Genomic DNA, 27,500 nt, shown 5'->3' with positions numbered 1-27,500 from the left:
TGTTGATACTGAAATCATTGAGTCTCACTGAAGCATGAAATGACAGGTACTAACACACACACACACACACACACACACACACACACACACACACACACACACAGATCTGTGCCGTACCATGTGGTGAGACATTTTCTTACCAGAGAGAGAGTTAAGAGATAAGAAAAGCATGAAAGAAAAAAAAATAAATTAAGAACGAAAGAAGGAATTTTCTTATTAAAAAAACAAACAAATAAAACAACCAACAGACAGCAACATAAGATGAAAGGTATAGAATAACATAAAATAAGTGTGTGTGTGTGTGTGTGTGTGTGTGTGTGTGTGTGTGTTGTTCTTGTTGTGTAATCTACAGTAAAGCCAGAGAGCTGAGCTACCTATTTATCTATTTATTTATTTATTTATTTATTTATTTATTTATTTATTTATTTATTTATTTATTTATTTCTCATCACACTGCTTTAGTTTATAGTTATCTCAGCCTCAGCGTTGGTGTCACTGTCATGTAGACGGATGATCTCTACTCTCTGATTGGTCGCTTCATAGCCAATCACAGGGCTGACAGTGTGTGTGTGTGTGTGTGTGTGTGTGTGTGTGTGTGTGTGTGTGTGTGTGTGTGTGTGTGTGTTAGACAGCATGTGGTTAATAACTTTGTAAAAACTCACTGCTGCCCTCCTCTCTGTCTGAAGGAGTAATGTACACACACTCACTCACTCACTCACTCACACACACATACACACACACACAGTAGTTAGTCTGTCTCTCTCACTAACACACACAATCACACACGAACACACACACTAACGCACTCACACACAAACACATACACTAACTCACTCACTCACACATACACACATACACACTCACACACACATACACACACACACACACACACACACACACACACTTGTTTACACACACTATCTCTCTCAGTGTGTTTCAGCGGTTCTTCTGTCATGGACCCTTGTTATGTTCATCAGTGTGGTTCCTGACACCTGTCAGACTGTCAGACAGAACCAGCCGTATGAACCTCTGTCCTGGTGCAGCGTCAGTGTGTCTCAGTGAAGGGTCACGAGACAGAGACATGTTGTGACAGGAATGTCTAACTCTTAGCCTTTGCATTCGTTACAAATAACTCAGTTTGGTCTTCTTCAGTCAGTTTTGGACATCCTCTGACCCGATTTCATAAAAAGCTCTATTTTCATACAGAAGAAATGAAACAAGCCAGAAGAAGTGTGGTGATGTTCTCCAGCATGACGGAGACAAACCCTGCCATGTCCAGCAGAGTGACGTAGCACTAACTAACAGACCGTTTCAGAAAACCAGCTGTGTGTGTGAATGTGTGTGTGTGTGTGTGTGTGTGTGTGTGTGTGTGTGTGTGTGTGTGTGTGTGTGTGTGTGTGTGTGTGTGTGTGTGTGTGTGTGTGTGTGTGTGTGTGTGTGTGTGTGTGTGTGTGTGTGTGTGTGTGCGTGTGTGTGTGTGTGTATGTAAGCTCATGAGGAAGAATATTTATAGTGTATGAGTACGGAGAGAGGGAATGTTGTATAGCTTGGAGAAGGTAATAAAGAGAGATGGAGAGAGAGGAAGATGAAAGGATATTTACTACCCAAACAAGTAGTAAAGTCAAGTTTATTTATGAAGCACATTTAAACACAACAGATGTCGACTAAAGTGAAGGCAAATTAATTCAAGCTGAAAAATGGGAAATGAGTCCAAGCACTCGAGAAAGCGTTAGACGGCTTCGCGTGACAAATCCCACTTTAATAGAACTGAATAATTGTATTGTGTGTAGCGTGTTAATGTACGTGTGTGAGGACGAGTGTTTACGTCTGTGTTTACGTCTGTGTTTACGTCTGTCTCTACGTCTGTCTCTACGTCTGTGTCTACGTCTGTGTTTATGTCTACGTCTGTGTGTACGTCTGTGTTTACGTCTGTGTTTACGTCTGTGTCTATGTCTGTGTTTACGTCTGTGTTTACGTCTGTGTTTACGTCTGTGTCTATGTCTGTGTTTACGTCTGTGTCTACGTCTGTGTTTATGTCTACGTCTGTGTCTACGTCTGTGTTTATGTCTACGTCTGTGTGTACGTCTGTGTTTACGTCTGTGTTTACGTCTGTGTCTATGTCTGTGTTTACGTCTGTGTTTACGTCTGTGTTTACGTCTGTGTCTATGTCTGTGTTTATGTCTGTGTCTACGTCTGTGTCTACGTCTGTGTTTACGTCTGTGTCTACGTCTGTGTCTACGTCTGTGTTTACGCCTGTGTTTACGTCTGTGTTTACGTCTGTGTTTACGTCTGTGTCTACGTCTGTCTCTACGTCTGTGTTTACGTCTGTGTCTATGTCTGTGTTTACGTCTGTGTCTACATCTGTGTCTACGTCTGTGTTTACATCTGTGTCTACGTCTGTGTCTACGTCTGTGTTTACGTCTGTGTCTACGTCTGTGTTTACGTCTGTGTGTACGTCTGTGTTTACGTCTGTGTTTACGTTTGTGTTTACGTTTGTGTTTACGTCTGTGTTTACGTCTGTGTCTACGTCTGTGTTTACGTTTGTGTTTACGTCTGTGTTTATGTCTGTGTTTACGTCTGTGTTTATGTCTGTTTACATCTGTGTTTACGTCTGTGATTACGTCTGTGTTTACGTCTGTGTTTATGTCTGTGATTACATCTGTGTTTACGTCTGTGTTTACGTCTATTACGTCTGTGTTTATGTCTGCGTTTACGTCTGCGTTCACGTCTGCGTTTACGTCTGTGATTATGTCTGCGATTACGTCTGCGTTTACGTCTGGGATTACGTCTGTGTTTACGTCTGTGTTTACGTCTGTGATTATGTCTGTGATTATGTCTGTGTTTACGTCTGCGTTTACGTCTGTGTTTACGTCTGTGTGTCCATGAGTGTTTGTAACACACATTTACCAACACAACATATTTTCATTAGTGTGTAATAAAATGATTGATGAAACAGTTCTGTGTTGAAGCCTCCAACACACCGCTCCAAAACACACACTTCTAAGAGCTTCTGAAGAACCTTTTCTCTTAGTGATGTTTTCAGCTTGAGTCCAAGTTCCTGATGATCAGAGATGATTTACGCAGTTTCACATTCAGGTTATTACAATCAGGTTGCCAAATCCTCAATCTCTCAGCAGAATTGTGCAGGGACACAAGCTGCACCTTCTAGCTGATGTTCTGAGGGTGTTGCTGTTGCTGCTGCTGCTGTTTTTGCTGTTGCTGTAGTTACACAAAGCTGAATGTATTATTAAAATATTCAGTTAAATCTTGGACCACGTTAAGATTTCTTCTTGTGAAGAAAAGACAAAATGGAATAAAAAAAAGTCCAGAGTTATAAGGAACACATCATTAAAACTAAAGAAAAGACCGCAACAAGCCCACAGCACCACATCGTCTCCTCCCCCCTCAAACCCACACTGAACATGTCAGATGTCTTAGTCAGGGTGAACACATATGCAGCCATCAGACCAGATCAGATTAGATCAGATTAGATCAGATTAGATTAGATTACAAGAACTACAGTAAGGAAACATAAACACTTATGATTTTGGGATCAAAGGTGGTTTTGCGAATGTTAAACACTCGGCTACCGCCGGCATGGAAACGATCTGAAATGAGAGAGGATGTAAACCTCCATCTCCTGGGGCTATAACTACACCAAACACCAGCCACCGTGTGGCAAAAGAGCATCCAAGAAGGACAAATTTAATATCTGACACATTTCCCAGGGCATACGCTCACGAGTCCCAGCAAAGGAGCTCAAAGCTTTCAGACGAGCCAAAATGTATGAGCCGTAGTCCCTCCAGAAGCCGTACATCAGTTCTAGAGTGGAAGAACAGATGGTTTTGCCTGTGAATAAAGCAGCCTGTGCATGCATAACTCTGAACTCTGCAATCCAAAGCCTGGCATCAACAGAGCGTGGATGATTCCTTCACAGATAGTTCTTTCCCCTCCAGGGCTCGTCCGACAGCTCGGCACTCCGCTTGCCCCCCTGCCCCCCCGTAAGGGTTCTCCAAGGAAACGGTAAAACAAGGCGGACGAAATGACCCTGAGGGTTTGTACAATCAGGAGATAATAAGGAAGGTGAACGTGTGACACGCTTCGAGTTTGTTGTAGAGATGAAGTTGGAGATAATGAGAAGGCAGAAAGATCAAAGTTCTCTGATTAAATGTTATTGTACCATTAAAAGTGACGACGTCATTAAAATAGATTAAAGGCGATGAATCGATGCGAGATTTCTGCTCGGGGAAAAGATAGACTAAACAAATGTGTGTTTTATGCAGAAATCTAACACAGTCATGAAGTTGTAGAGATTCAGTGTTCTGTGCGATTAGTAAAGCAGGAGGAGGCGTGTGTTCCAGAGTGACTCGTGATGTCGGCTGTGATGCACCGCCATCTCGCCAACACGCCGCCGACCCACAGCGGCTGCCAAGCAGTAATGCTCCCAAACTGGCACGGCTCAGGCGCCAAGGACTTTATTTTGTAGATGAGGTTTGGAAATATGAGGGACCTTCAAGCTGAGAATAAAAGGCAAGTTTACAGAATCCAGCAGAACAGCGAGGAGAAAATGAGCGTGTTCTGGACGAGTGAATAAATCGCTTACCTTGACATGGCTGTGGTGTGGTTTCAGATGTATTAGACATCTAATGGCATAAAGAGAGCAAGTGAATAGACGAGTGATTGTGTGATTTTAAAAGTGAGCAAAAAATGTCTAGGAATGTGTAAAGTATTAGTTTCAGACTGACTTTGTCCCAACAACAACAGCAGACTAATGATATGATGCTCTGTGCTCTTGCGATTTTAGGGGTCCAAGCACCAAATGAAGGTCCTGGTCCTTCTTTGCATTAAGACTCTTAGCAAATGTGCAGCCTGTTAAAGGTGTTGCTCTTTCTGTTTCAGCTCGTAAACTGAAGAAGATTGGTCAGCTGAAGGTTCTTGAAGAAGACGGTTCAGGTCCATCCATGCCGTCCAGTTCCGGGTCAATCGAGCTGATCCAGAATCCGCCACCCAAAGCGAGTCTGACGTTCCACTCGCAGCTCGTCTTCCTCAGCATCCTGGAGTCCATCGAGCCTGAAGTAGTGAATGCCGGGCATGACCATGCCCAGCCCGACTCTGCCCCCGCGCTCCTGACCAGCCTTAACGAGCTCGGAGAGAGGCAACTCGTCAAGGTGGTCAAATGGGCCAAAGGACTGCCAGGTGAGTCACAGGAAGCAGCACAGACACATGTGTAATAACCAGATAACCATGGGACACAGGTTGGGGTTCCGGGAGGCAAAATACAGGGCAGTTAACCAGGTAAACTGTACACCAGGTAAGCATAGGAATTTGTATGTTCAAGCGAGTATATACGTAGATACCCAGGTACAGACCAGGTAACCTGCAGAGACAGAACATCAAGGTGCTTCAGTAGACCTGGAAGGTGACAGCAGTGAGGCAAGGTGCTGACAGACACAGAGCACAGGTAACCTTCACAGATATTTATAGTGCACGTAACCAGGTAACTGTCTGGGCAGGTGGAATTGTGTGGAGCTCGACGATTGTTACAGCAGGTAGCCTAGCACTTTATAAACAAGGAGAGCGATTTGAACAGGTGATTTATTGTGCAGGTGATTAGATGAGTGGTAACAGATGGTAAAGATGTGGAACACAGAGGCAGATCCTCCAGCTGGGTTTACAGGGGGAGAGACAATGATGCAGGTGAATATCAGCTATTAACCTGGTAAGCAGGAGTTACGGTACAGTTAGTGACCCGAGCTAAGGTGTGTGACCCGGCTGCATCAGTCTAGTGCAGATTTTGGTGTGTGTGGTTTTTTTTTCATGTAAAACACCAGCTTTGATCTAGCGGTGTGTTTGTCCATGAGGGCTTTCTTATGTAAACTCTGTGGGCTCTCAGTAATGACTGTCTGCTAAAGCTGGTTTAGACAAGCACAAGATTCAAATCCAGCTATTGAAGCAATAATCAAAAACATAAATGATAGAGGAAAAAGAGAGAGAGAGAGAGAGAGAGAGAGAGAGAGACAGAAAATGAGGCAGCTTTTCTATTTATTGTACACACTTACACGTTTATGCTAATATCCATTATTTCTGACACAACAAACCAACCACATAATCATATAAAAGCCCTCTGAACTTTCAGAACAAACACAAGTCCACACACACACACACACACACACACACACACACACACACACACACACACACACACACACACACACACACACACACACACACACACACTCCACATATCTTCCTCTTCATCGAGACTAACAAACCCAAATGCAAATGAAGGTTTGGGTTCTTCTTAAACTGGTGTGTGAAGTACTGAAATGCTAATTCCAGAGGGTGGGTGTAGCGCTCATTAGCGCTGTCATAATCAAAAGCCCTCACAATTTCTAAGGAACCGTTAAAAAAGATGGTGAGAGACGAAATGTCAAGAGGTGGAGGTGAGTTGCTGAGAACATCTTCAGTACAGGTGAAATTACAACATCAGCACCATTAGCATTGAACATTTACCTCAGGTACCTCCCTCAGACTCCCAATAATCTCAGACTTTGGTCCATAAATAATAATAATGATGATGATGATGATGATGCAGGTTTTTTATGTCGGGTTTTTTGAACTTTATGATTAAAAGGGAATAATCAGAGGAGATGTAGCAGGTCGGCTGACAGAACAAGTTGTTGGTCAAGTTAAAAATTTAAATAAACTTATTTGCAAGTACAATGTGGAAAGTCGGCTGCATTAGAGATGTTACTGAATAGTAACACACACACACACACACACACACACACACACACACACACACACACACACACACACAGAGCAGTGGGCAGCCATTTATTCTGAGGCGCCGTGGGGTGGGGGGTGTTGGTGTGTGTGTCCAATGCCTTGCTCAAAGGCACCTCAGTCGTGGCCGGCCGGAGACTCGAACCCACAACCTTAAAGCTGATGAGTTTTCAGAGAGCTGTTGACTTTGAAGGCCAGTATTTTAGGTCTGTGTTCCATAAAGATCAAGTTTGAGAAGGTTGTTTTTAAAAAATTTTTAAAAATGATTTAAAATGAAAGAGAGAAGGTTTGTCTGGTGGTAAAGTCAGTTTCAGCTCCTCTCTGATTACCGTATTTACCTTTTGGGTTTAAAAGCCCTGCAGTGAGACGGGGGGGACCTTTAAAGTGCTCTGCTGCAGACCTCCAGAACGAAACACAGCTATTCATTTCTGTGTCCGTGGAGGGAAACCCGGTGAAGGTCATCGTGAACGATACGATCGAGCTGCACGACAGACAGGGAAATATCACGCTGAGCTGCTATTGTTCCACCGTGTCCTCAAAACACACCGTGATATTAAACACCTGTTGGTGAAACTCTGATGTTTAAATCCATACATGGAAATGAGCTTGAGTGGAAGCTGGAAGATTTACACCATATACTGTGTACACTCGTGTTAGCTGTCACCATCTTTACCTTCTTTAGTTCACTAGCTAACAAAATGCTAACCTGAAAAGATCTGATCAAACATGAGATAATGCTCCTTAATATCTCTTAATAAACACGAGTCAGTGACTGGGAGATTCGTTAGAAAGAATGATCGATGATTTAACGTTTTATCTTCTGGACTGAGAATGATTTCAGCTCACTGACACTAATTTACTGAATCATTCATCTTCTACCGCTTATCAGAACTACCTCGGGTCACGGGTAGCCTGTGCCTATCTCAGGCGTCATCGGGCATCGAGGCAGGATACACCCTGGACGGAGTGCCAACCCATCACAGGGCACACACACACTCTCATTCACTCACACACTCACACACTACGGACAATTTTCCAGAGATGCCAATCAACCTACCATGCATGTCTTTGGACCGGGGGAGGAAACCGGAGTACCCGGAGGAAACCCCCGAGGCACGGGGAGAACATGCAAACTCCACACACACAAGGTGGAGGCGGGACTCAAACCCCCAACCCTGGAGGTGTGAGGCGAACGCGCTAACCGCTAAGCCAGATTCAAGAGCTTGTGCTTTTGTTGCTAATCTACACTGGTGTCATTAGCCAGCTAGCTAATAGCCATACATCCGTGCTGATCGTGATCGGCGGCTCTTCCTCCGTCTCTGAACTATCGATCGATTGACGAATTACAAAAAAAGTTGTAGCTAAGAATCTGCATTGAAGTGAGAGAGTGACTTTATGTCGAGTCGATGTTAGTGTATAGAGACAGAGTAAATGAGACCGGGACTGACTTCAGGATCGATCAGTAACTGAGTCACTTATGTTTCAGGGTTCCGTAACCTGCATGTGGACGATCAGATGACGATGATCCAACATGCCTGGATGGCTGTGATGGTCTTCGCTCTTGGATGGAGATCGTACAAGAACGTTAACGCTCGCATGCTCTACTTCGCTCCTGACCTGGTCTTCAACGAGTCAGTGTTTATTCCTTTTTTATGCCTTTTCTTTATCTCTCAATCTGTTGTTTTTTCATTGATTCAGAACTTTCTACTCTTATTTCCATTTAAATGTATTTTCCTTTAACTTCTCCTACTTTCTGTCGTGTCTCATCATCTTCCTCCTCTTCTTTTTGCACTCTTCTCTGCTCTCAGTGTTCTCTCAGTGTTCTCTCAGTGTTCTCTCAGTGTTCAGTGTTCTCTCAGTGTTCTCTCAGTGTTCTCTCAGTGTTCTCTCAGTGTTCAGTGTTCTCTCAGTGTTCTCTCAGTGTTCTCTCAGTGTTCAGTGTTCTCTCAGTGTTCTCTCAGTGTTCAGTGTTCTCTCAGTGTTCAGTGTTCTCTCAGTGTTCAGTGTTCTCTCAGTGTTCAGTGTTCTCTCAGTGTTCTCTCAGTGTTCAGTGTTCTCTCAGTGTTCTCTCAGTGTTCAGTGTTCTCTCAGTGTTCAGTGTTCTCTCAGTGTTCTCTCAGTGTTCAGTGTTCTCTCAGTGTTCTCTCAGTGTTCTCTCAGTGTTCTCTCAGTGTTCAGTGTTCTCTCAGTGTTCTCTCAGTGTTCTCTCAGTGTTCAGTGTTCTCTCAGTGTTCAGTGTTCTCTCAGTGTTCTCTCAGTGTTCTCTCAGTGTTCTCTCAGTGTTCTCTCAGCGTTCTCTCAGTGTTCTCTCAGTGTTCTCTCAGTGTTCTCTCAGCGTTCTCTCAGCGTTCTCTCAGTGTTCTCTCAGTGTTCTCTCAGCGTTCTCTCAGTATCACCAGCTTTAGCCTGTATTTCTGTCTCTTTTCCACCGTCACTTGCCCCTATTTGTTTTCTGCTGATCTATAAATCTATAAAGTTTGTGGGTTATGTTACTGTTACGTTACTGTTACGTTACTGTTATGTTACTGTTATGTTACTGTTACGTTACTGTTACGTTACTGTTATGTTACTGTTACGTTACTGTTACGTTACTGTTATGTTACTGTTACGTTACTGTTATGTTACTGTTACGTTACTGTTACGTTACTGTTTCCCTCCTTTACATCACCTAATCTCTTAACTTCCTCCATGCAGTCGTTCAGCTCTCTTCATCTCTCAGTCCATAAAATCACCAAACACTTGTTTTATTTTCCTGCAGATTTGCAACTGCCACTTTCTTTCTTGTCCACCGCTGTCACTGTTTCCCTCGTTTAGATCCCCCCCCTCTCTCTCTCTCTCTCTCCCTCTCTCTCTCTCACTCTGTCTCTGTCTCTCTCTCCCTCTCTCTCTCTCTCTCTCTCTCTCTCTCCCTCTCTCTCTCACTCACTCTGTCTCTGTCTCTCTCTCTCTCTCACTCTGTCTCTGTCTCTCTCTCTCCCTCTCTCTCTCTCACTCACTCTGTCTCTCTCTCTCTCTCTCTCCCCCTCTCTCTCACTCACTCTGTCTCTGTCTCTGTCTCTCTCTCTCTCTCTGTCATCAACCTCACTATCCCTCTCTCCCTCCCTCCTTGTACCCATGTATTTATTATTTTTACTTCATCTTTTTACCCTCGTCCTCTCACTCCTTTGTTTCCACCATTTCGTTATCCCACTCTTTCTCGTTCCGTCTTTCTCCGTGTCTCCTCTCCTCTCTCGCTTCCCCTCAGTTTTATTCTCCTGTTTTATTCCTCTTTTCGCTGCCGTACCCAGCTTTGACGGACCATACAGCCTTTAGAGTGAGAGAAGCTTTTTAAGGACTGTAGGAATCACAGCAGAGAGAGAGAGAGAGAGAGAGAGAGAGAGAGAGAGAGAAGCCAGAGTGGAGGAAGACAGTAAATGTAGGAGAATTAACCACAAGGTTGGATGTAGTTGGATGTAGTTGGATGTAGTTGCTTGTTTGTGGGCAAAAAGAAAAGGAAATGTAAAGAATTCTGGATGCGATTAAAATGGAGTCATTGTTTTGTATTTTCTTGCCTCCTACCTGTCACCACCCTCACCAACTCACCCCAGGTGAGCATCCACACCCTCGTCAACTTATGTACCTGTCACAAACCCCCCACCCCCAACCCACCCCTACCACCACCCCAGCAGCCTGTCACTCACCTCATCTTCATGAATCCTATCTAACTGTTCAGGTGCACTTTATATACCTGCCTATACCTACCATCTTCCCACCCTACCTTATCTGCCCTTTCATGCTTACCCCAGTGCAATAGTCCATCCCAACCATCCCATCCAAATTATAACCCCACCTGTCCATCTACACCTACATTAGCTGCCCATCTATACCCAGCCCAGCTAAGCTCAGCTGCCTACAGTATCTATACCCACACTAACTTCCCCTCCATGTGTAGTTGCCCTGGTCGTAGTTGCCCCTCAGCATGCGCTTTACACAGTTTTACAGATATCCGAACCCTCTGCCGTGACAAGAGAAATGAAAAAGGAGATGGATGGAGAGGCTCTAGACTTCCAGCGTAGATTTCCAGGCCAAACCTGAGTACGTTTATCCATGTGGGAGTATTGAGTATCAAAAGTCTATTAAAATATGGAGATGTTTCCTCCTAAAGCTCACTACAACCCCACGTAATCTCCTCAAGATCAGGAAAAAGCCTCATGATTTAAGTCGAGGTTGAGGCCATTTCCAGGCCAAGCGTACTTTATTCCTGACTAAAAGCAAGGCGACGGTAATCATGTCCATTTCAATAAGCCTGTTTTATGCTCCTGAGGAACAGACTTCCAGAGTTTATTAAAGCACTTCAGAGGTCCACCAGAGCAGACCGCCCACCTCACCATGAAGGAGGTCACAATCGATTCCTTGCTTAGTCTCCCAATAAAAAAGGTGTAATTTGGTGACCACCCAGTGTGACCAGCAGATACCGGAGAGCATCTCTTAAAGCGTGGCACCATTTTCTTTAAACAAAAAACACACCTTCGTCTGTTCCTGTCTTCTGTTTCTTGTCCCCTGGTGCTGCTCTAAACAACAAGAACATCTCAGACTTTCTGGAGTTTGCTTCATGGTGATTTTGGTGGCACCTTTGAGGAAGCTTTGGGATGACTTGGTGAAATAGCGGTAGCTCTCGAATAGTGTTCCAGACTGTGTAGATCTTCTGGTGGTTCATTAACTCCGGACTGGTTGGTCTTCAAGCACAAAGAAAGGCCCACTGATGACCACGTTTGCTTCACCCCTGAGTTTCCAGGACTTCCAGCTGTGGTGTAGACTGAAACGAGTCCCTTCTGGTTTGGAACGAGCCTAAAGCGCCTTTCCCGCCGAGGCTCAGGAGGACGTTTGGGACATAAACCTCATGGCTTTAGTACACCTAGGTGAAGATGACAGTAATGAGACGAGCCCGAGTGTGATAGGTTGTATATATTTGGAGCATAACGATGCAAAAGTGCAAAATAAGTCGCATTCCTAAAGATCGTCCCGAGGACTTAATGGCGTCTCTGTTCCCGAGGGCGAAGGCTGAGTCTGGGGTGAGGAGAAGAAACTGCTGATCGTTACCGAGTGGATACGCAATTAAATCCAAAGCGGCGGTAAAGCTGCATCCACGTCTCAAAGCGACTGGGTTTTTTATTGAGGAATGTAACGTAGACGTTTTCCCTTCGGCCCCGATGAGCTTCATCAGGCAGGACGTTTGCTGCTTTACTTTTCCTCTGCAGCTACGTGGCGCTGACAGGAGAAAGGAACATAAGAGTAATTAACACACTTTAAACATTAGGCCACGCCCCCTTCCTGCATCAGGTGCTGCTAAAGGGACTGGTCCATTCCCACATCCTCCCTTTTTACTCCTTGTGTCTTTTCTGTCTTTCATCTTTATCTCTCGCTTCTAGTTCTCTGTTCTTCTTTCCCTCCTTTTTTTTACTTGTTAAATCTAAACTCTATCTGTTCCTTTCATTTACGTTTTCTCTGAACTTTCATTTTAATTAATAATAATTGTATAATAGTTTTTTTAATGAATAATAATTATATTTTATTTTGTTAATAATTAAATAATTTTAATTCGATTTAAGGTTAGCTTTTAATTTTAACCTTTTATTGGTTATTTATTTTCATCCCCATCTCTCTCTCTCTCTTTCTATCTTTTTTCCATGTCCTCACTCTCTCTTTCTTTCTCATTAAATCTGTATTTCTCGTGTTTTCTCTCTATCCGTCTCTATCTGCTCATCTATTTTGTCATGTTCTGTGTAATCTGTTGTTGTTTTCTTGTGTTTTCTTTCCAAATATCCACCTGTCACCTTTCTATTGTTCTTTCTTTCTTTCTTTCTTTCTTTCTTTCTTTCTTTCTTTTTTCTTTCTTTTTTTCTTTCTTTCTTTCTTTCTTTCTTTCTTTCTTTCTTTCTTTCTTTCTTTCTTTCAATTTTGTTGTCCATCCTTTTCATGTTTCTTTTCCTATATATGTTTTACATACAGACATTGCAACTTGTGATTTCTCTTCTTTTCGCTTTCTCTCTCTCTGTCTCTCTCTCACTCACTCTCTCTCTCTCTCTCTCTCTCTGACTTTCTCTCTCTCTCTCTCTCTCTCACTCACTCTCTCCCTCTCTCTCTGACTCTCTCTGACTCTCTCTCTCTCTCACTCTCTCTCTCTCTCACCCACCCCACCCCCCTCTCTGTCCCTCCTCCCTGCCCCCCCCCCTCTCTCTCTCGTTCTTTCAGCACAAAGCCTCTCTTCCCGGCTTCATTTGTGAGTTGCTGTTGTCTTATTAAGATGTGCAGGATTTTTTTTGTCACAGTGAAGATTGGATTTTTGCACTCATGCACTCGTTCAATGCCCCCCTCTCCTGTGCCTCGTCTTCCTCGTCTTCCTCGTCTTCTTCCTGAAAGAGGAAGATGAAGTGCACACTCTCCTCTCCTCCGCTCTTCACTCGCTCGCATTGTGCCGCTCAGGAGATGTGGAGCTCACAGGGAGGGAGAAAAGCGATGCTATTTCAGCGCGCAGGCTTTTCTTCTCACGCTCGTTTATCTCACGCGAGTCTCTCTATCCCTTTATCCCCCTCTATCCCTTTATCCCCCCATCCCTTCTTCGTTTTACTGTCTTCCAAAACGTTGACAATAACCATGTTTCTCTTTACATCTTTTCTATCTTCTGTATCAGTTTCTTTTCCTCTCCCTCCTGTTGTTTTCACTCTCTTCTCTCTATACATTTCTTTTTCTTTCTTTTTCCCCACTGTTTCTTTCTGTCCTCCGTGTGTCCCAATTTTCTCTCCTCCTTGCTCTTTTCATTTTTTCCTTTGTATCCCTCCATCTCCTTCCTTCCTGTTCTACTTTTTGTTCTTTCATTTTCTCTTCTGTACACTTTCTCTCTCTTTTTATTCTTCACTCTTTTTTCTCGCGCTCGGTCCAGTTGTATTTTTTTGCCTGTACACCTCCCTTTTTTTTCTTTGTCTGTCATCCCATCTTTATTCTCTGATCTTTCTATCTGTCAAACTTTCCTGGCTTCTGCTCTTCTTTTTCTCCGTCGTTTATCTTTGTCTGTCTGTCCCGCCTCTTTCTTTCTTTACCTCATTTATCTGTCCGTCTCCTCCACTTTTCTTCTTCCTGCAATGTCTAGTCTTTGTTTCTTGCCATGTTTTACTTTCTCTCTTCTGACTTCTCCAACTCTCTCTGTTCTTTTCTCTCTTTCCCTCTTTTTTTGCCTCACTGTGATCTCTCACTTTTTCTCTGATTGTCTTTCCCTCGTTTCTCCTTCTCTTTTGCCTGTGCTTGGTTTCGTGAACTTTCCTTTCATTTTTTTTCTCTTTTTGTTTTATCTCTCTGTTGCTCTTTCCTCCGGTTGTTCTTTCGCTCTCCTCTTGTTTATGTCTGGTGTCGTACTGATGCATTAAAGCGCCTCATAATCTCGGCTCTGATGGGAAGTTTATTAAACACTGTAAATATTTAATGCATATTAATGCATTGAAATGCATCCTAAAAGTCATTCTGTCTCTCTCTCTCCGTCTGCCCGTGTGTGTGTGTGTTTGTGTGTGTGTGTGTGTGTGTGTGTGTGTGTGTGTGTGTGTGTGTGTGTGTGTGTGTGTGTGTGTGTGGTTCAGTCGGAGGATGCACGTCTCCAGTATGTATGAACACTGTTTGCAGATGAAACACTTGTCGCAGGAGTTCGTCTTGCTGCAGGTCACACAGGAGGAGTTTCTCTGCATGAAGGCCCTCCTCCTCTTCAGCATCAGTGAGTACATCCACCAATCACAGCACACCTGCTCATTAATATGCGAATCATCAGTAAACGCCCTCGAATAAAAGGAATCCGCTTCTGTTCTTACTTTCAAAAAAAAAGCATGCGAGTGAAATCAGGGTGAAGCTGGAGTACGAAAAAAAGGTTTATTTTTAAACTGCTGCAATTTGATTGGTCGGGACGCGTCGAAGAGGTGGCGTATTAAAGCCCCTGATACCCTTCTGTCCCCGTTAGCACCGTCGCACTGGGAATGTTTTCCCCTTCGTCCCTGTTCTGTTCTGATTTCACACAGACACAGTGTTATAATGATATGCAAATGACATGCAGATGATATGCGCATACCGTGCTGAGGTAAGAGAAGGAGAGATCGGCGTCGCTCTGACTCTCATTCTGATTCTACATTAGACACCAAATCTTTCTGTCATCTTCCTGATCAGGACCTCGCTTTGTTTTCTCAATTTAAAACTGAAATAATTGTGATAATTTGAGTTGGATTATATTTTAATCAGCAGCACACGTCTGCACCTGAGACCTCGTACTGCTGTGTGTGTGTGTGTGTGTGTGTGTGTTTAATTCAACACGGCTGTATGCAGAAGTATCCCCCCCCCCCCCCCGATAGGACAGAGCTGTCGGACTTGCCGTGAGCGTCTAACGCGATGTAGCTTATTACTCTTAGCGACACGGTCCTGATGAACAGTGAAGCCCCGCCTCCTCTCTCAGCTCCACTCTGGGACAGACTGTATTCTAGTTTTGTCCTGTATCCTGAACATGATGCCACCACCACCACCACCACCACCACCACCATGCTTCACTGATGGTGTTCTCAGGGTTTGTTGACTGACTCCTGTAACCCCTCCCCCCTCTCTGTAGTTCCTGTGGAGGGATTGAAGAGTCAGAAGTACTTTGATGAGTTGAGGTCGTCGTACATTAATGAACTCGATCGTCTGATTAATTACGGCAAGAAGAGTAACTGTGCACAGCGCTTCTATCAACTGACCAGACTAATGGACTCACTGCAGCCGGTACACACACACACATACACACACACATACACACACACATACACACACACATACACACACACATACACACACATACACACACACACATACAGACACACACACACACATACATACAGACACACATACATACAGACACACATACATACAGACACACACATACACACACACATACAGACACACACACGCATACAAACACACACACACACACATACACACACAAACATACACACACATACAGACACACACATACAGACACACACACAGAGACACACACATATAGACACACGCACATACAGACACACACATACAGACACACACACACACATACAGACACACACATACAGACACACACACGCATACAAACACACACACACACACATACACACACAAACATACACACACATACAGACACACACATACAGACACACACACAGAGACACACACATATAGACACACGCACATACAGACACACACATACAGACACACACACACACATACAGACACACACATACAGACACACACACAGACACACACACACATACAGACACACACACACACATACAGACACACACACACAGAGAGACACACACACACACATACAGACACACACATACAGACACACACACACATACAGACACACACACACACACACAGAGACACACACACACACATACAGACACACACACACACAGAGAGACACACACACACACATACAGACACACACACACACACACATACAGACACACACACACATACAGACACACACACACATACAGACACACACACACACACATACAGACACACACACACACATACAGACACACACACACACATACAGACACACACACACACATACAGACACACACACACATACAGACACACACACACATACAGACACACACACACATACAGACACACACACACACACATACAGACACACACACACACATACAGACACACACACACACATACAGACACACACACACACACACCATTTGTTTTCTTGTCTGTTATATAAGTGCAACGTTGTTTTACTTAATTTTAAATCTAACTCCACTTCTTTTCTTTTTCACCTCTGTCTGTATGCATGTCTGCCCCCCTCCCCTCGGTCTCTCCCTCTCTCCCTCTCTCTCTCTCTCTCTCTCTCTCTCTCTCTCTCTCTCTCTCTCTCCGCAGATTGTCCGGATGCTTCATCAGTTCACCTTTGACCTTTTCGTTCAGGCTCAGTCTTTGCCTACGAAGGTCAGCTTCCCTGAGATGATCGCTGAAATCATCTCAGTGCAGGTACCAAAGATCCTCGCCGGCCTGTCCAAGCCCATCATGTTCCACAAGAACATGACTCCGCCCCATCCGGCACCCAGGCTGGACACGCCCACACGGCCAGACCTGGCCTAATCTCATGTGATCCAGTCTGAACCGGTTTCTCCAACTTCATCTTTTTTTGTTGTTACGTTTCAGCAGGGAGACTTAAACATCCTCATTTTTACTTTCTCTCTCTCTCTCTCTCTCTCTCTCTCTCTCTCTCTCTCTCTCTCTCTCTTGCTCACTCTCCGTCTTTTTCTTCTTCTGAAAGTGTCTGTAAAATCTGCAGAGGACCATTACATCATTACTCTGGTCTATCTTCTGCTCAAAGATAATTTCAGATCATTTTCTCACTCTGGCAGTGTCGTGTCTCTCTCTCTCTCTCTCTCTCTCTCTCTCTCTCTCTCTCTCTCTCTCTCTCTCACACACACACACACACTCTCTCTCTCTCTTTCACTCTCTCGCTCTCTCTCTCTCATTCTTTTTTCTCCAGCATTTATTCCTGAAGAGTCCGAAGAGCTACGCTGTGTTACGTGATGGACAGGTTTATAAAAAAAAAAAAAGAAGAAGAAGAAGAAAAGGGAGAAAAAGTCTTTTAGTTTTATCTGAGCCCTGAAAAGACAAAGTGTGCACTAGAAAGTTTCCCTAGGAGAAGTTTACTGGTCTGTTTACTTCACATATGACTCTATGCATTAGGGGAAAAACTAAAAAAAATAATAATAAAAAGGTCTAACATATAAACTGCCATACGCTTGCACCTTTTAAAAAACGATGAAAAAAAAAACGCTGCTTTTTTGCCAGTTAATAAGCAACCAAAACGACGACAATCGAAATGTGTTTGTTCTCTGTGCCTCCAGATTCTTTACTCTCCAACACGACAAGAACATCTCCGAGTTCCACACGATTTCACCGCCGCACGCTCAAACGTTTTCAAACTAAAGAACCGCAAAACGTACGTGATGTTCCCTTTAGCACACGTGTACACCGTCAGTTACACCATGACACGCTGACGTAGCTAACAGATCCTGCTCACTCCACACTGACACAAACACTGGGTGCTCCCCAGAAACTGATCGTTTCTCACAGGGTTCCTCAAAGAACCACTGAAGAATTCTTCAAAGAGATTATTGATTAGTAAAGACTTCCTAGGTTCAAAGATGGGATCTAATAGGAAGTCTAGCTGAAGGGGAACCACTGTTGGAGGTCCTAGACAGAACCTTTAAACCTTTCATATAAAGGGATGAACAAAGGCACATTTTGAGGAAACTTGTTTCTCTCTAAGAGTTTTAAATAATCAGTCAAGGGTAATAAAGATAATCTAGGGATCTTAGTGTTCTAACAGGGTTCTACATCCTGACAGGGAAACGTTCTCCATTCACCTCTAATAAAAGTCTACACTAAAGCAATTCCTAAAGCATTAAAGAAATTCATCTAAACAGAAGCCTTGCTGAAAGGGAACCACTGTTGTAGGGTTCTGTGGAGAACCTTTAGAAGTTCCTGTTGTAGAGGGACAACCAAAGAGCAATTAAGCATTTAAAATGTTCCATCGCTGTACATTTGAGGTGAAAGGAAACATCATGTACATGTAGATTTTATTCCAACTGTTTCCTTAAGGTCAGGATGGGGGGGTGGGGCTAGTGTAGTGGGTGTGGTTTTAAAAACATAGCCCACCCCCGGTTAGGTGTATGTGGTAATAAATGTGAACTGATCGTTTTACATTTTTTTACCAAGGACATACCATACTCAGACACACACACACACACACATACATATACACACACACACACATACATACACACGCACACACACACACATACACACACACACACACACACACATACACACACAGTTTGGACTCATTGCTGCTTCTGAAAACTAAAAAAACTGGTTCTGTGCATGGTGGCTTTAACACTTCCACCTGAATGTTTCTATTTTTTTTTTATTATAAACTTCGTTTAGTTTTTTTTCTCTTTTTAAATTTCGTAGCATTTAAACACACAAGCTTTTGCACTTGGATGTAAATGTTCAGCTCAGTGCTTCAGTGTTTAGCATAGCGTATCGCTGGTGTGAGACGCGGCGTGGTCGTCTCCTCACGAGCAATAACACACACCGCTAACTCTTTAACACAGCTCTGTCACACACACACACACACACACACACACACACACACACACACACACACACACACACACACACACACCTCTGATAACTCAGCTAGCTAATAGACATAGCGAGCTAACTGATCCATGCTAGCTGATTCATTGAGTGGCACTGAGTGTGCACTCATTAGTCTCCCTCGTTCTCTTCTCTCTCTTCCCTTCCTTCTATCCCTCCCTTTGTAAACTTTGCTCTTCTCCGCCTCTCCTTTTTATCTTTTCCTCCTGAACACACATTTCCTCTCTCTGTACTTCTTCTTTGTTTCTTTCTCTTACATCCTTCTCTTTGCGCTTTCCTCCTTTCCTCTCATCCCTCTCTTTATCTACCAGGCATCCATTTTCCCTTTCCTGTTTCAATTTTTTTCCTTCTAGTCTTTCTCTGATTTGTCGCTTTTGTCCTCCCACCCGATTCTCTCTCTCCACTGTAGCCACAGGTTCGAGCTTCTTCACATCTGCTTCAGTTTCCTGCCGTTGTGCCATGGTGTCTGTCAGAAGTCTGGTGTGTGTGTGTGTGTGTGTGTGTGTGTGTGTGTGTGTGTGTGTGTGTGTGTGGTTTGTGCGAGTGTGTGTGCCTGTGTGTTAATAGTAGGGATGTACCGATACCACCTTTTCTCTTCAGATCCGATTCTGAATACAGCGTTTGGCGGTACGGCCGATACTGACCCGATACCTGTGATCTTTTCTATGACATCTTTAATCTTCTGCGACATGTTTAACGCTCTGAGGTAAACAGAAAGGACGCCTGATAAACTTGGCTTTCTGTCGCAGGCGGTTGTGCGACATGTTTACTATAAAATTTATTAGATTTATTTACATTAATGTCATTTAATATATAAGTGTATTTTTTTATAAGTTTAAGTGATAGTTTATGATGTTTGCTGTTCGTTAATTAACCACCACAGGCATGGGCGTCGGAAGTAAATAAAAAAGTGGGCGTGTCCTGTCCCACACATATAATGGGTCCGACGCCCATGGATTTCAGGACGCAGCAGCGCGGTCAATGCTGTAGGTAAAACGTGGAATGGAGTTTAATTTATTAGGGCATTCCTCAAGCGGAATGGATTCATCTGGCGGTGCTCTGAAAGGTAATAAAAAAAGACATGCGCGGACATGAGACATGAGACGGTAAAAGTGGGTGGGTCCAATATTATTGGTCTTAAAGTGGGTAGGTCCAATATTATTGGTCTTATAAAGTGGGTGGGTCCAATATTATTGGTCTTAAAAAGTGGGTGGGTCCAATATTATTGGTCTTAAAAAGTGGGTGGGTCCTGTCCCACCCACATATAATGGTTCCAACGCCCATGACCACGGGTATCGGAATAGGATCGGTCACGCACCACTCAAAATGCTTAGATCGGCGTCGATACCGATCCAAAATATCGGATCGGTACATCCCTAGTTAATAGCTGAGCCGAATGCAGATTTCTCTGACTGAATATTCTCCCTGCCGCTTTGGTATGTAGATTTTTATGGAGCTCGAGAGCGTCGTGTCTGTCGTTCTCGTGAGCTCCGGCCGGGCTTCAAGCTCCAGCAAGGAGGTTTTTTGCTGCAGTTTCTTTTTTTTTTTGCTGAGGAAATGTGCTGGGAGGATAAAACGAGGCTGTCAGGGATGAGATAGCGCAAAAAATACACTCACACAGGTGTTTACCACAAAAGAGCTCATTACAATCCCAAACTCAGAGCCACACACACACACACTCACACTCATTAATCAGTAAACACTTGATCATAAAAAATCACAAGAACTCACATACATCAAGGAGATTTTTCTACTGAGCATGATTAGCCTTTGGCGTTTAGCCTGTTGTACACACACACACACACACACACACACACACACACACACACACACACTCAGAACAATGCCTGAGCGTCTTCAGCTCATTAAGTCATAAAGTCGCCGCCGCTTTGATGGTAATTATTGACTGCCACTAACAGAGAGCTGCTCCATATTTGATCACAGCTCGAAGTTCATTTTGTTCTGCGTTTGTTTTTGTTTTTTATATAAAATCTCTACACAGTTCCTGTACTGCTAGCTGCATGTCGTTACAACACGTTAGTTCCGTGATTTCTATCGCAACTTCGGAATGCAGACTTTTCTGAAACACTTCACTGACGCTGATATAAACACCGCTTTTGTATTTTTAATATCCGACTTGAAGCCTTAAAGGTGCAGTTTGTAGTTTTTAACCTCAGAACCTTTTAATAAACATTTGGTTTTTAAGGCAGACTAGAAAAATGACGTATTATGCAAATTTAGCGACGTGTTCACGTGATGTCAGATGTTTCACAGGTTTTTGGACTTTAATTCTTTTGGTGTTTCTGTTAGCTCCGCCCACCACAGAACAGACCACGCCTTATTTCAGTACTGTGTAGAAGTTTGTCTGAAAAATGCGGAATTCTTAATTTATTATAGAAAAATTAACTTCAGACAAAATCAGAATTGACATTAAAAATATTTTACAGAAAAATTTTACTTGCAAAATTAAACTTTACCCAACATTTGATTGAAGATTTTTTTACAAAATCAGAATTAAAATCAGTCCTCAGTTTCCTAAACACACACTTGTTACCCCAACCCTACACACACTAACCCTACCCACACTAACCCTACCCACACTAACCCTACACACACTAACCCTACACACTAACCCCAACCCTAAATAAAAGGAGGTGTGTCTCTGTGGTAACAGGCTGAAGGGGCGGGGCCACGCGTACAGTAAGCATATGGGGCGGGACTAAGTGGCTTCAGGTAACTGAGGGGGCGGAGCTGAGACTCAGTTGTTGTTGTTTTTTTTATCCAAGGCTACACACTGTTAAAACTGGGTGAAATTTTTTTAAAGTGCGAACTTAATGGTACGTGAAAAAACCACCCTTCGTACAAAGCTCCAGAGTTTCACGAGTTACAGTGATGCATTTTTATGATGGTTGTGTTTACAAGCGTTTATGCTGCGTTTATTCTTTTGGTTTGTTTTTGTTTGTTTTGTTTTGTTTTTTTTGACAGAAAATTAACTAAAAATAAAATCAGCCAAATTTATTGATTTCTTATTCATTTTTTAATACGACGTTGAGATTTGTTTTAAAATTACAAACTGCTCCTTCAAGATAAAGTTCGTTCTCAAACCGAAGCTAATAATCTCGTCGCTTTGTAGCTAAACAGAATAAACACACTGTAAGAACAGAAACTTTTTACACTCGCATCTTTTGGTCTTTTATGAAGTGCTTATCTAGTGCTTGGGAAGTGCTTATGTAGCTATTGAAGTGCTTATGTAGTGATTACGTAGTGCTTATGTAGTGCCTATGGAGTGCTTATGTAGTGAAAACGCTCTGCTTTTGTACTTTTGCTACTCGAGTCGATGCCTTAAGATGGAGATTGTTTTCATCTTGTAGCATGCACGCTTCATTTAACGCAAGCCAAAGTTCAAATCAGTCAAGAAATAAAGCAATAACTAAAAAATAAAAATAAAAAAAAAGAACAAAACCTTTTAGGATGAAGATTAGGACACGTTTCAAACCTTTCCGCTGGATTATTAAGTGGAACAGTGTGAGCTCCTGTAACGTCCACAGACACACCGATCACACAAAGACCTTTCAGCAACAATTAGGGTTCAAGAGTCTTTTTTATTCTTTGAATAGTTTTTGGTGAACTGCTGTCATTTATGAGACACAAAAATTTGAAAAATGTTCCTGAACAAATCGCTCAATTTTTGATTTGTTTTTATGACTATTGTGAATTGTGCTTTTAAAGGTTTAGGAGAAACGGATGTACAAATGGAAAAGAATATTAAACGTTTTAAAGCCATGTTTGTGTTGTTGTTGTTTTGATGTAAATCATGTAACTGTACATGTGACCATCCTGCTGTTGGCTGTTTAAAGTATTCGCACACGTATTCTCTGGCTTTCTCAAAAATAAAGCGAAATTTAAAAAAAAAATAATAATTTCTTTTGACCAGTTTTTGTTTGTTTGTTTGTTTCTTGTGTGTTTTCTGTCTCTGCTTTAAATATTCTTCAAGTTTTTGTTACTTAAAACTTTGTAAGTTTTGTAGCTGTTTTTTACCGAGTGTTTGGCTTTATTATTATTATTATTATTATTATTATTATTATAATTTTTATTATTATTCAGAATATTCTGATTACTATTATCATTAGAATGAGATGAGATCGACTTCTGGCCCCGGCGTTCGTGTGTGGAAACTGACGACGCATTCGGTCGAGCAGGTGAAACCACACGAGCCTCACCGAGACAAAATGATTTTTACGTGCAGCTTCCTGTAAATTTGTTTCATTCATCTGTTTCTTTGCATCCTATTAAATAAAAAATATCCTCTTTGTGCTTTGGGGGTCGATTACGTGTGTTTTTCTCTAACAGAAAACCAAAAATCACAAGAAAACTTGAAGAAAAGGTTAAATTAAATTAAAATAAATAAATAAATAAATAAATAAATAAATAAATAAATAAATAAATAAATAAATAAAGGCTAAGTTTGGGAGAAAAAGCCAGAAATGAAAAAATTCCATCGAAAATATCTAGAATTTTTTCAAAGTGTAAATCATTATTTAATAACTAAGTGTTTGGGAATGTTTAGAATTATACACACATTTATATAATATATAAATATTTTCCTATAAAATCATTATTCCAAAGTAATTAAGAACTCTACAGTTTAATTCTATTCTAATTCATTACATGGAATAAAACTCTGAGGTGAGACTGTGGTTCAGACGTTTATCCTTCGGTACATTCGGAGGAAAGATGTACAGAGTTTAGTGAGTTACAGATACGTTACGTTAGAACAATAAAAAAAAGTCAAAACAAAACATCGAACAAAATCACAAGGGATGTCGGCTGACAGACGATCCGTGTCCTGAATCCGTTTTGTTTGGTGAAGAAATAAAACGTCCTTTCAGGATGTTCTTCACATTCAGGCTTCACGTGGACACGAAGGACAAATGTTTACACAGCGGCGGCGTCACGTGACTGCAGCCGAGCGTGACGAACGGCAGCGTGTTCACCGTGATGGGGATTAGTCCTTACACAGGAGCGACAAACATGCACCAGGACTCTGATGTACTGATCCTCACTGATCATCTCCACCTGCTGTAGTCAGAGTGAATTGGTCGGTGTCCAATGTTCTGATCAACACGCCCTTCACTTAGAGCGACATCCCATAATAACCATAACTACAGAACGAAGGTCTGTGTGTGTGTGTGTGTGTCCAGTGTCCGAGGTGAAACTTGAAATTCTCCACATCTTAAGGACAAAAGACTTTTCACTTCTTTGTGGTTTCTATGGTAACATGACAAGCTGCTGGATCTTTAGGATTTTTATTCCGATCAGTACCTCGGAGTCGAGATAGAGATTTGAACTAAAGTCCACACACCGAGATGACGTAAGATTTAAGTGTACAAACCTTTAAGTGTTCGTTTCTTTATCTTCGTTTCGTTCCTTTTCCTTCTGACTGAAGTCTCACTTGCTTTTCATCCCTTTTAGGATTTTCCCAGGTGTTTTCCATAACCGGAAATCTAGACTATAAATTTTTTTTTTTCAGGAAGAGTGGGAGTTTCTGGAGCTTTAATCTTACACTCCGTCCTGAATTAGTGTTTAAAAGCCAAAAAGGAGAATTTAATGGAGAATAACAGACAGTATGAAGAAAAAAAGGAAAGAAAATAATAAAAAAAACAGGAGAAATTCAAGAAGGTTTTTTTTTTGTAAACGGGTTCGTGTTCCTCTTGTGCTCGTTGTTTTGGGATTTTTTCAGGACCGTTAAGTAATTTTTTTTATTTTCATATAGTCATGCTTAAATCATTTCAATAAAAAAGCGAATTTCCCATGACGCTTCCCGGCTGCTGGCTGCAGCTCCTCGGCCTTTTAACGGACAGAAAGCTGGAGTCATTTACAGCGTGTTTTTGCAGTGAGAATAATGAGAACATGTGTTTGTGGGTACAGAGTGTTTAGTTAGTGAGGTCTTAGTGCTCATGTGTAACGTATAGCTGAACGACCTGCATGACGTCAGAACCTTCAGAACTCCGAGAAAACAAAGTGCTTTAACGGCTTCAGACCTGATCTCCAAACTGTAAAGATCAGCCGAAGTGGCCGCGGTGCTTGTGTTCCAAACCGTCGCTCTCACCTTTAATAAAACAATTTATCCAGCATGAACTCAGCCTCGAGTCAGCGTGAGGTTTAATAACCGAAACCTTTCACATTTAAACGCTTTATAAACGCAGCGGACGCGCGCTTGGTTCATCGCGACTCGTTTGAAGAAGTTCGTATTCATCGGCGTTTTCTGGCGTGAAAACGACTTTTTAAAGGTTTCCACCGTGACCAGTCTGTGCTGAGAACTTAAACACGACTGATTCACCTCAGATTTGTGTCTCAGGTCGTGACACCGCTTTAACCTGTAGAGAAATAAACACTCACTATGTTAATTATCGAGTTTTTTTTACACTGTAAACATTTCTAACGAGCCGTAACCGGACGTCTAGTTTTAATCTTTAATTAAAGAGACTTAGATACTTGTGTGTGTGTTTGTAGTGGACGAGCAGGCTGTGTTTCCAATCCTGCATCCCTCCCTAACGCAGGAATGTTAGGGTAGGTCTGTAGTGCACTATTTAGAGGAAATGTTTTTGTAGAGAACATCGTGGGGTTTTTAAGGCGTGGTGTAAAACATCCTGAAAACTAAAGCAGGTCAGGCGTAAAGAGCAGAAGGAAATACAGTGAGCCCTAAGTAGGGAACAGGGGGTAGGGAATAGGGCACAAGGGGCAATGTAGGAGCAGCTGTATCAGAAATGTACCAATAATAATAATAATAATAATAATGCTGCTGATGATGACGATGATGAAGATGATAAAGACGTAGCTTCTGAAAGTCCGGTTTCGAGCTCTAAAGAGAAAGAAGAAATATTTATTTATTATTATAACGGATTTCCTACATTATCATTTTCTCTAAAACATTCTGTTTTATTAATAAATGACCATTTTAAATCCTACACTCAGGGTTTTACTGTACAAATCTAAGTAGCTAGTAACTGGCTCCTGTTATCTAGCAAGCTAACGCTTCAGTGTAAGCTCAACTTCCATCCTGTCAGCTGCTCACTAACCTGCAGGTTGAGGTGAGACTGATGATGGGATTCTACTGATGTACTGAAATACTGAGGTACTGAAATACTGAGGTACTGAAATACTGAGGTACTGAAATACTGAGGTACTGATGTACTGAAATACTGAGGTACTGAAATACTGAGGTACTGAAATACTGAGGTACTGATGTACTGAAATACTGAGGTACTGAAATACTGAGGTACTGAAATACTGAGGTACTGATGTACTGAAATACTGAGGTACTGAAATACTGAGGTACTGAAATACTGAGGTACTGAAATACTGAGGTACTGATGTACTGAAATACTGAGGTACTGAAATACTGAGGTACTGAAATACTGAGGTACTGATGTACTGAAATACTGAGGTACTGAAATACTGAGGTACTGAAATACTGAGGTACTGATGTACTGAAATACTGAGGTATTGATGTACTGAAATACTGAGGTACTGAAATACTGAGGTACTGATGTACTGAAATACTGAGGTATTGATGTACTGAAATACTGAGGTACTGAAATACTGAGGTACTGATGTACTGAAATACTGAGGTACTGAAATACTGAGGTACTGAAATACTGAGGTACTGAAATACTGAGGTACTGATGTACTGAAATACTGAGGTACTGAAATACTGAGGTACTGAAATACTGAGGTACTGATGTACTGAAATACTGAGGTACTGAAATACTGAGGTACTGAAATACTGAGGTACTGATGTACTGAAATACTGAGGTATTGATGTACTGAAATACTGAGGTACTGAAATACTGAGGTACTGATGTACTGAAATACTGAGGTATTGATGTACTGAAATACTGAGGTACTGAAATACTGAGGTACTGATGTACTGAAATACTGAGGTACTGAAATACTGAGGTACTTATGTACTGAAATACTGAGGTACTGAAATACTGAGGTTCTGATGTACTGAAATACTGAGGTACTGAAATACTGAGGTACTGATGTACTGAAATACTGATGTACTGAAATACTGAGGTACTGAAATACTGAGGTACTGAAATATTGAGGTTCTGATGTACTGAAATACTGAGGTACTGTAATACTGAGGTACTGATGTACTGAAATACTGATGTACTGAAATACTGAGGTACTGAAATACTGAGGTACTGAAATACTGAGGTTCTGATGTACTGAAATACTGAGGTTCTGATGTACTGAAATACTGAGGTACTGAAATACTGAGATACTGATGTACTGAAATACTGAGGTTCTGAAATACTAATGTTATAAGGTACTGATGTACTGAAATACTGATGTACTGAAATACTGAGGTACTGAAATACTGAGGTACTGAAATACTGAGGTTCTGATGTACTGAAATACTGAGGTACTGAAATACTAATGTTATAAGGTACTGATGTACTGAA

The 27,500-nt window shown here is 42.1% G+C and overlaps 2 protein-coding genes across 3 annotated transcripts in view; one reads left to right on the top strand and one right to left on the bottom strand.

The window, feature by feature from the left end:
* ar (androgen receptor) overlaps positions 1 to 22,943 on the top strand; it is an 85,210-nt gene extending 62,267 nt beyond the window's left edge. Inside the window, exons 4-8 of the mRNA XM_047809066.1 lie at positions 4,900 to 5,196; positions 8,273 to 8,417; positions 14,394 to 14,524; positions 15,401 to 15,552; positions 16,729 to 22,943. Of these exons, the coding sequence (XP_047665022.1) occupies positions 4,900 to 5,196; positions 8,273 to 8,417; positions 14,394 to 14,524; positions 15,401 to 15,552; positions 16,729 to 16,947 (944 nt within the window). The 3' untranslated portion in view covers positions 16,948 to 22,943. The remainder of the gene's footprint in view (positions 1 to 4,899; positions 5,197 to 8,272; positions 8,418 to 14,393; positions 14,525 to 15,400; positions 15,553 to 16,728) is intronic.
* Positions 22,944 to 23,722: 779 nt separating this feature from the next.
* Positions 23,723 to 27,500, bottom strand: part of ophn1 (oligophrenin 1) — a 37,427-nt gene continuing 33,649 nt past the window's right edge. For both annotated transcript variants that reach the window (XM_047809067.1, XM_047809068.1), the window contains exon 24: positions 23,723 to 25,891. The gene's annotated coding sequence lies outside the window, so the exon portion shown is untranslated. The remainder of the gene's footprint in view (positions 25,892 to 27,500) is intronic.

The sequence above is a fragment of the Tachysurus fulvidraco genome, chromosome 26, assembly GCF_022655615.1.
Source record: "Tachysurus fulvidraco isolate hzauxx_2018 chromosome 26, HZAU_PFXX_2.0, whole genome shotgun sequence".
NCBI classification, from domain to species: domain Eukaryota; kingdom Metazoa; phylum Chordata; class Actinopteri; order Siluriformes; family Bagridae; genus Tachysurus; species Tachysurus fulvidraco.
The sequence above is the reverse complement of the archived record's forward strand: the minus strand, read 5'-3'. Positions and strand labels throughout refer to the sequence as shown.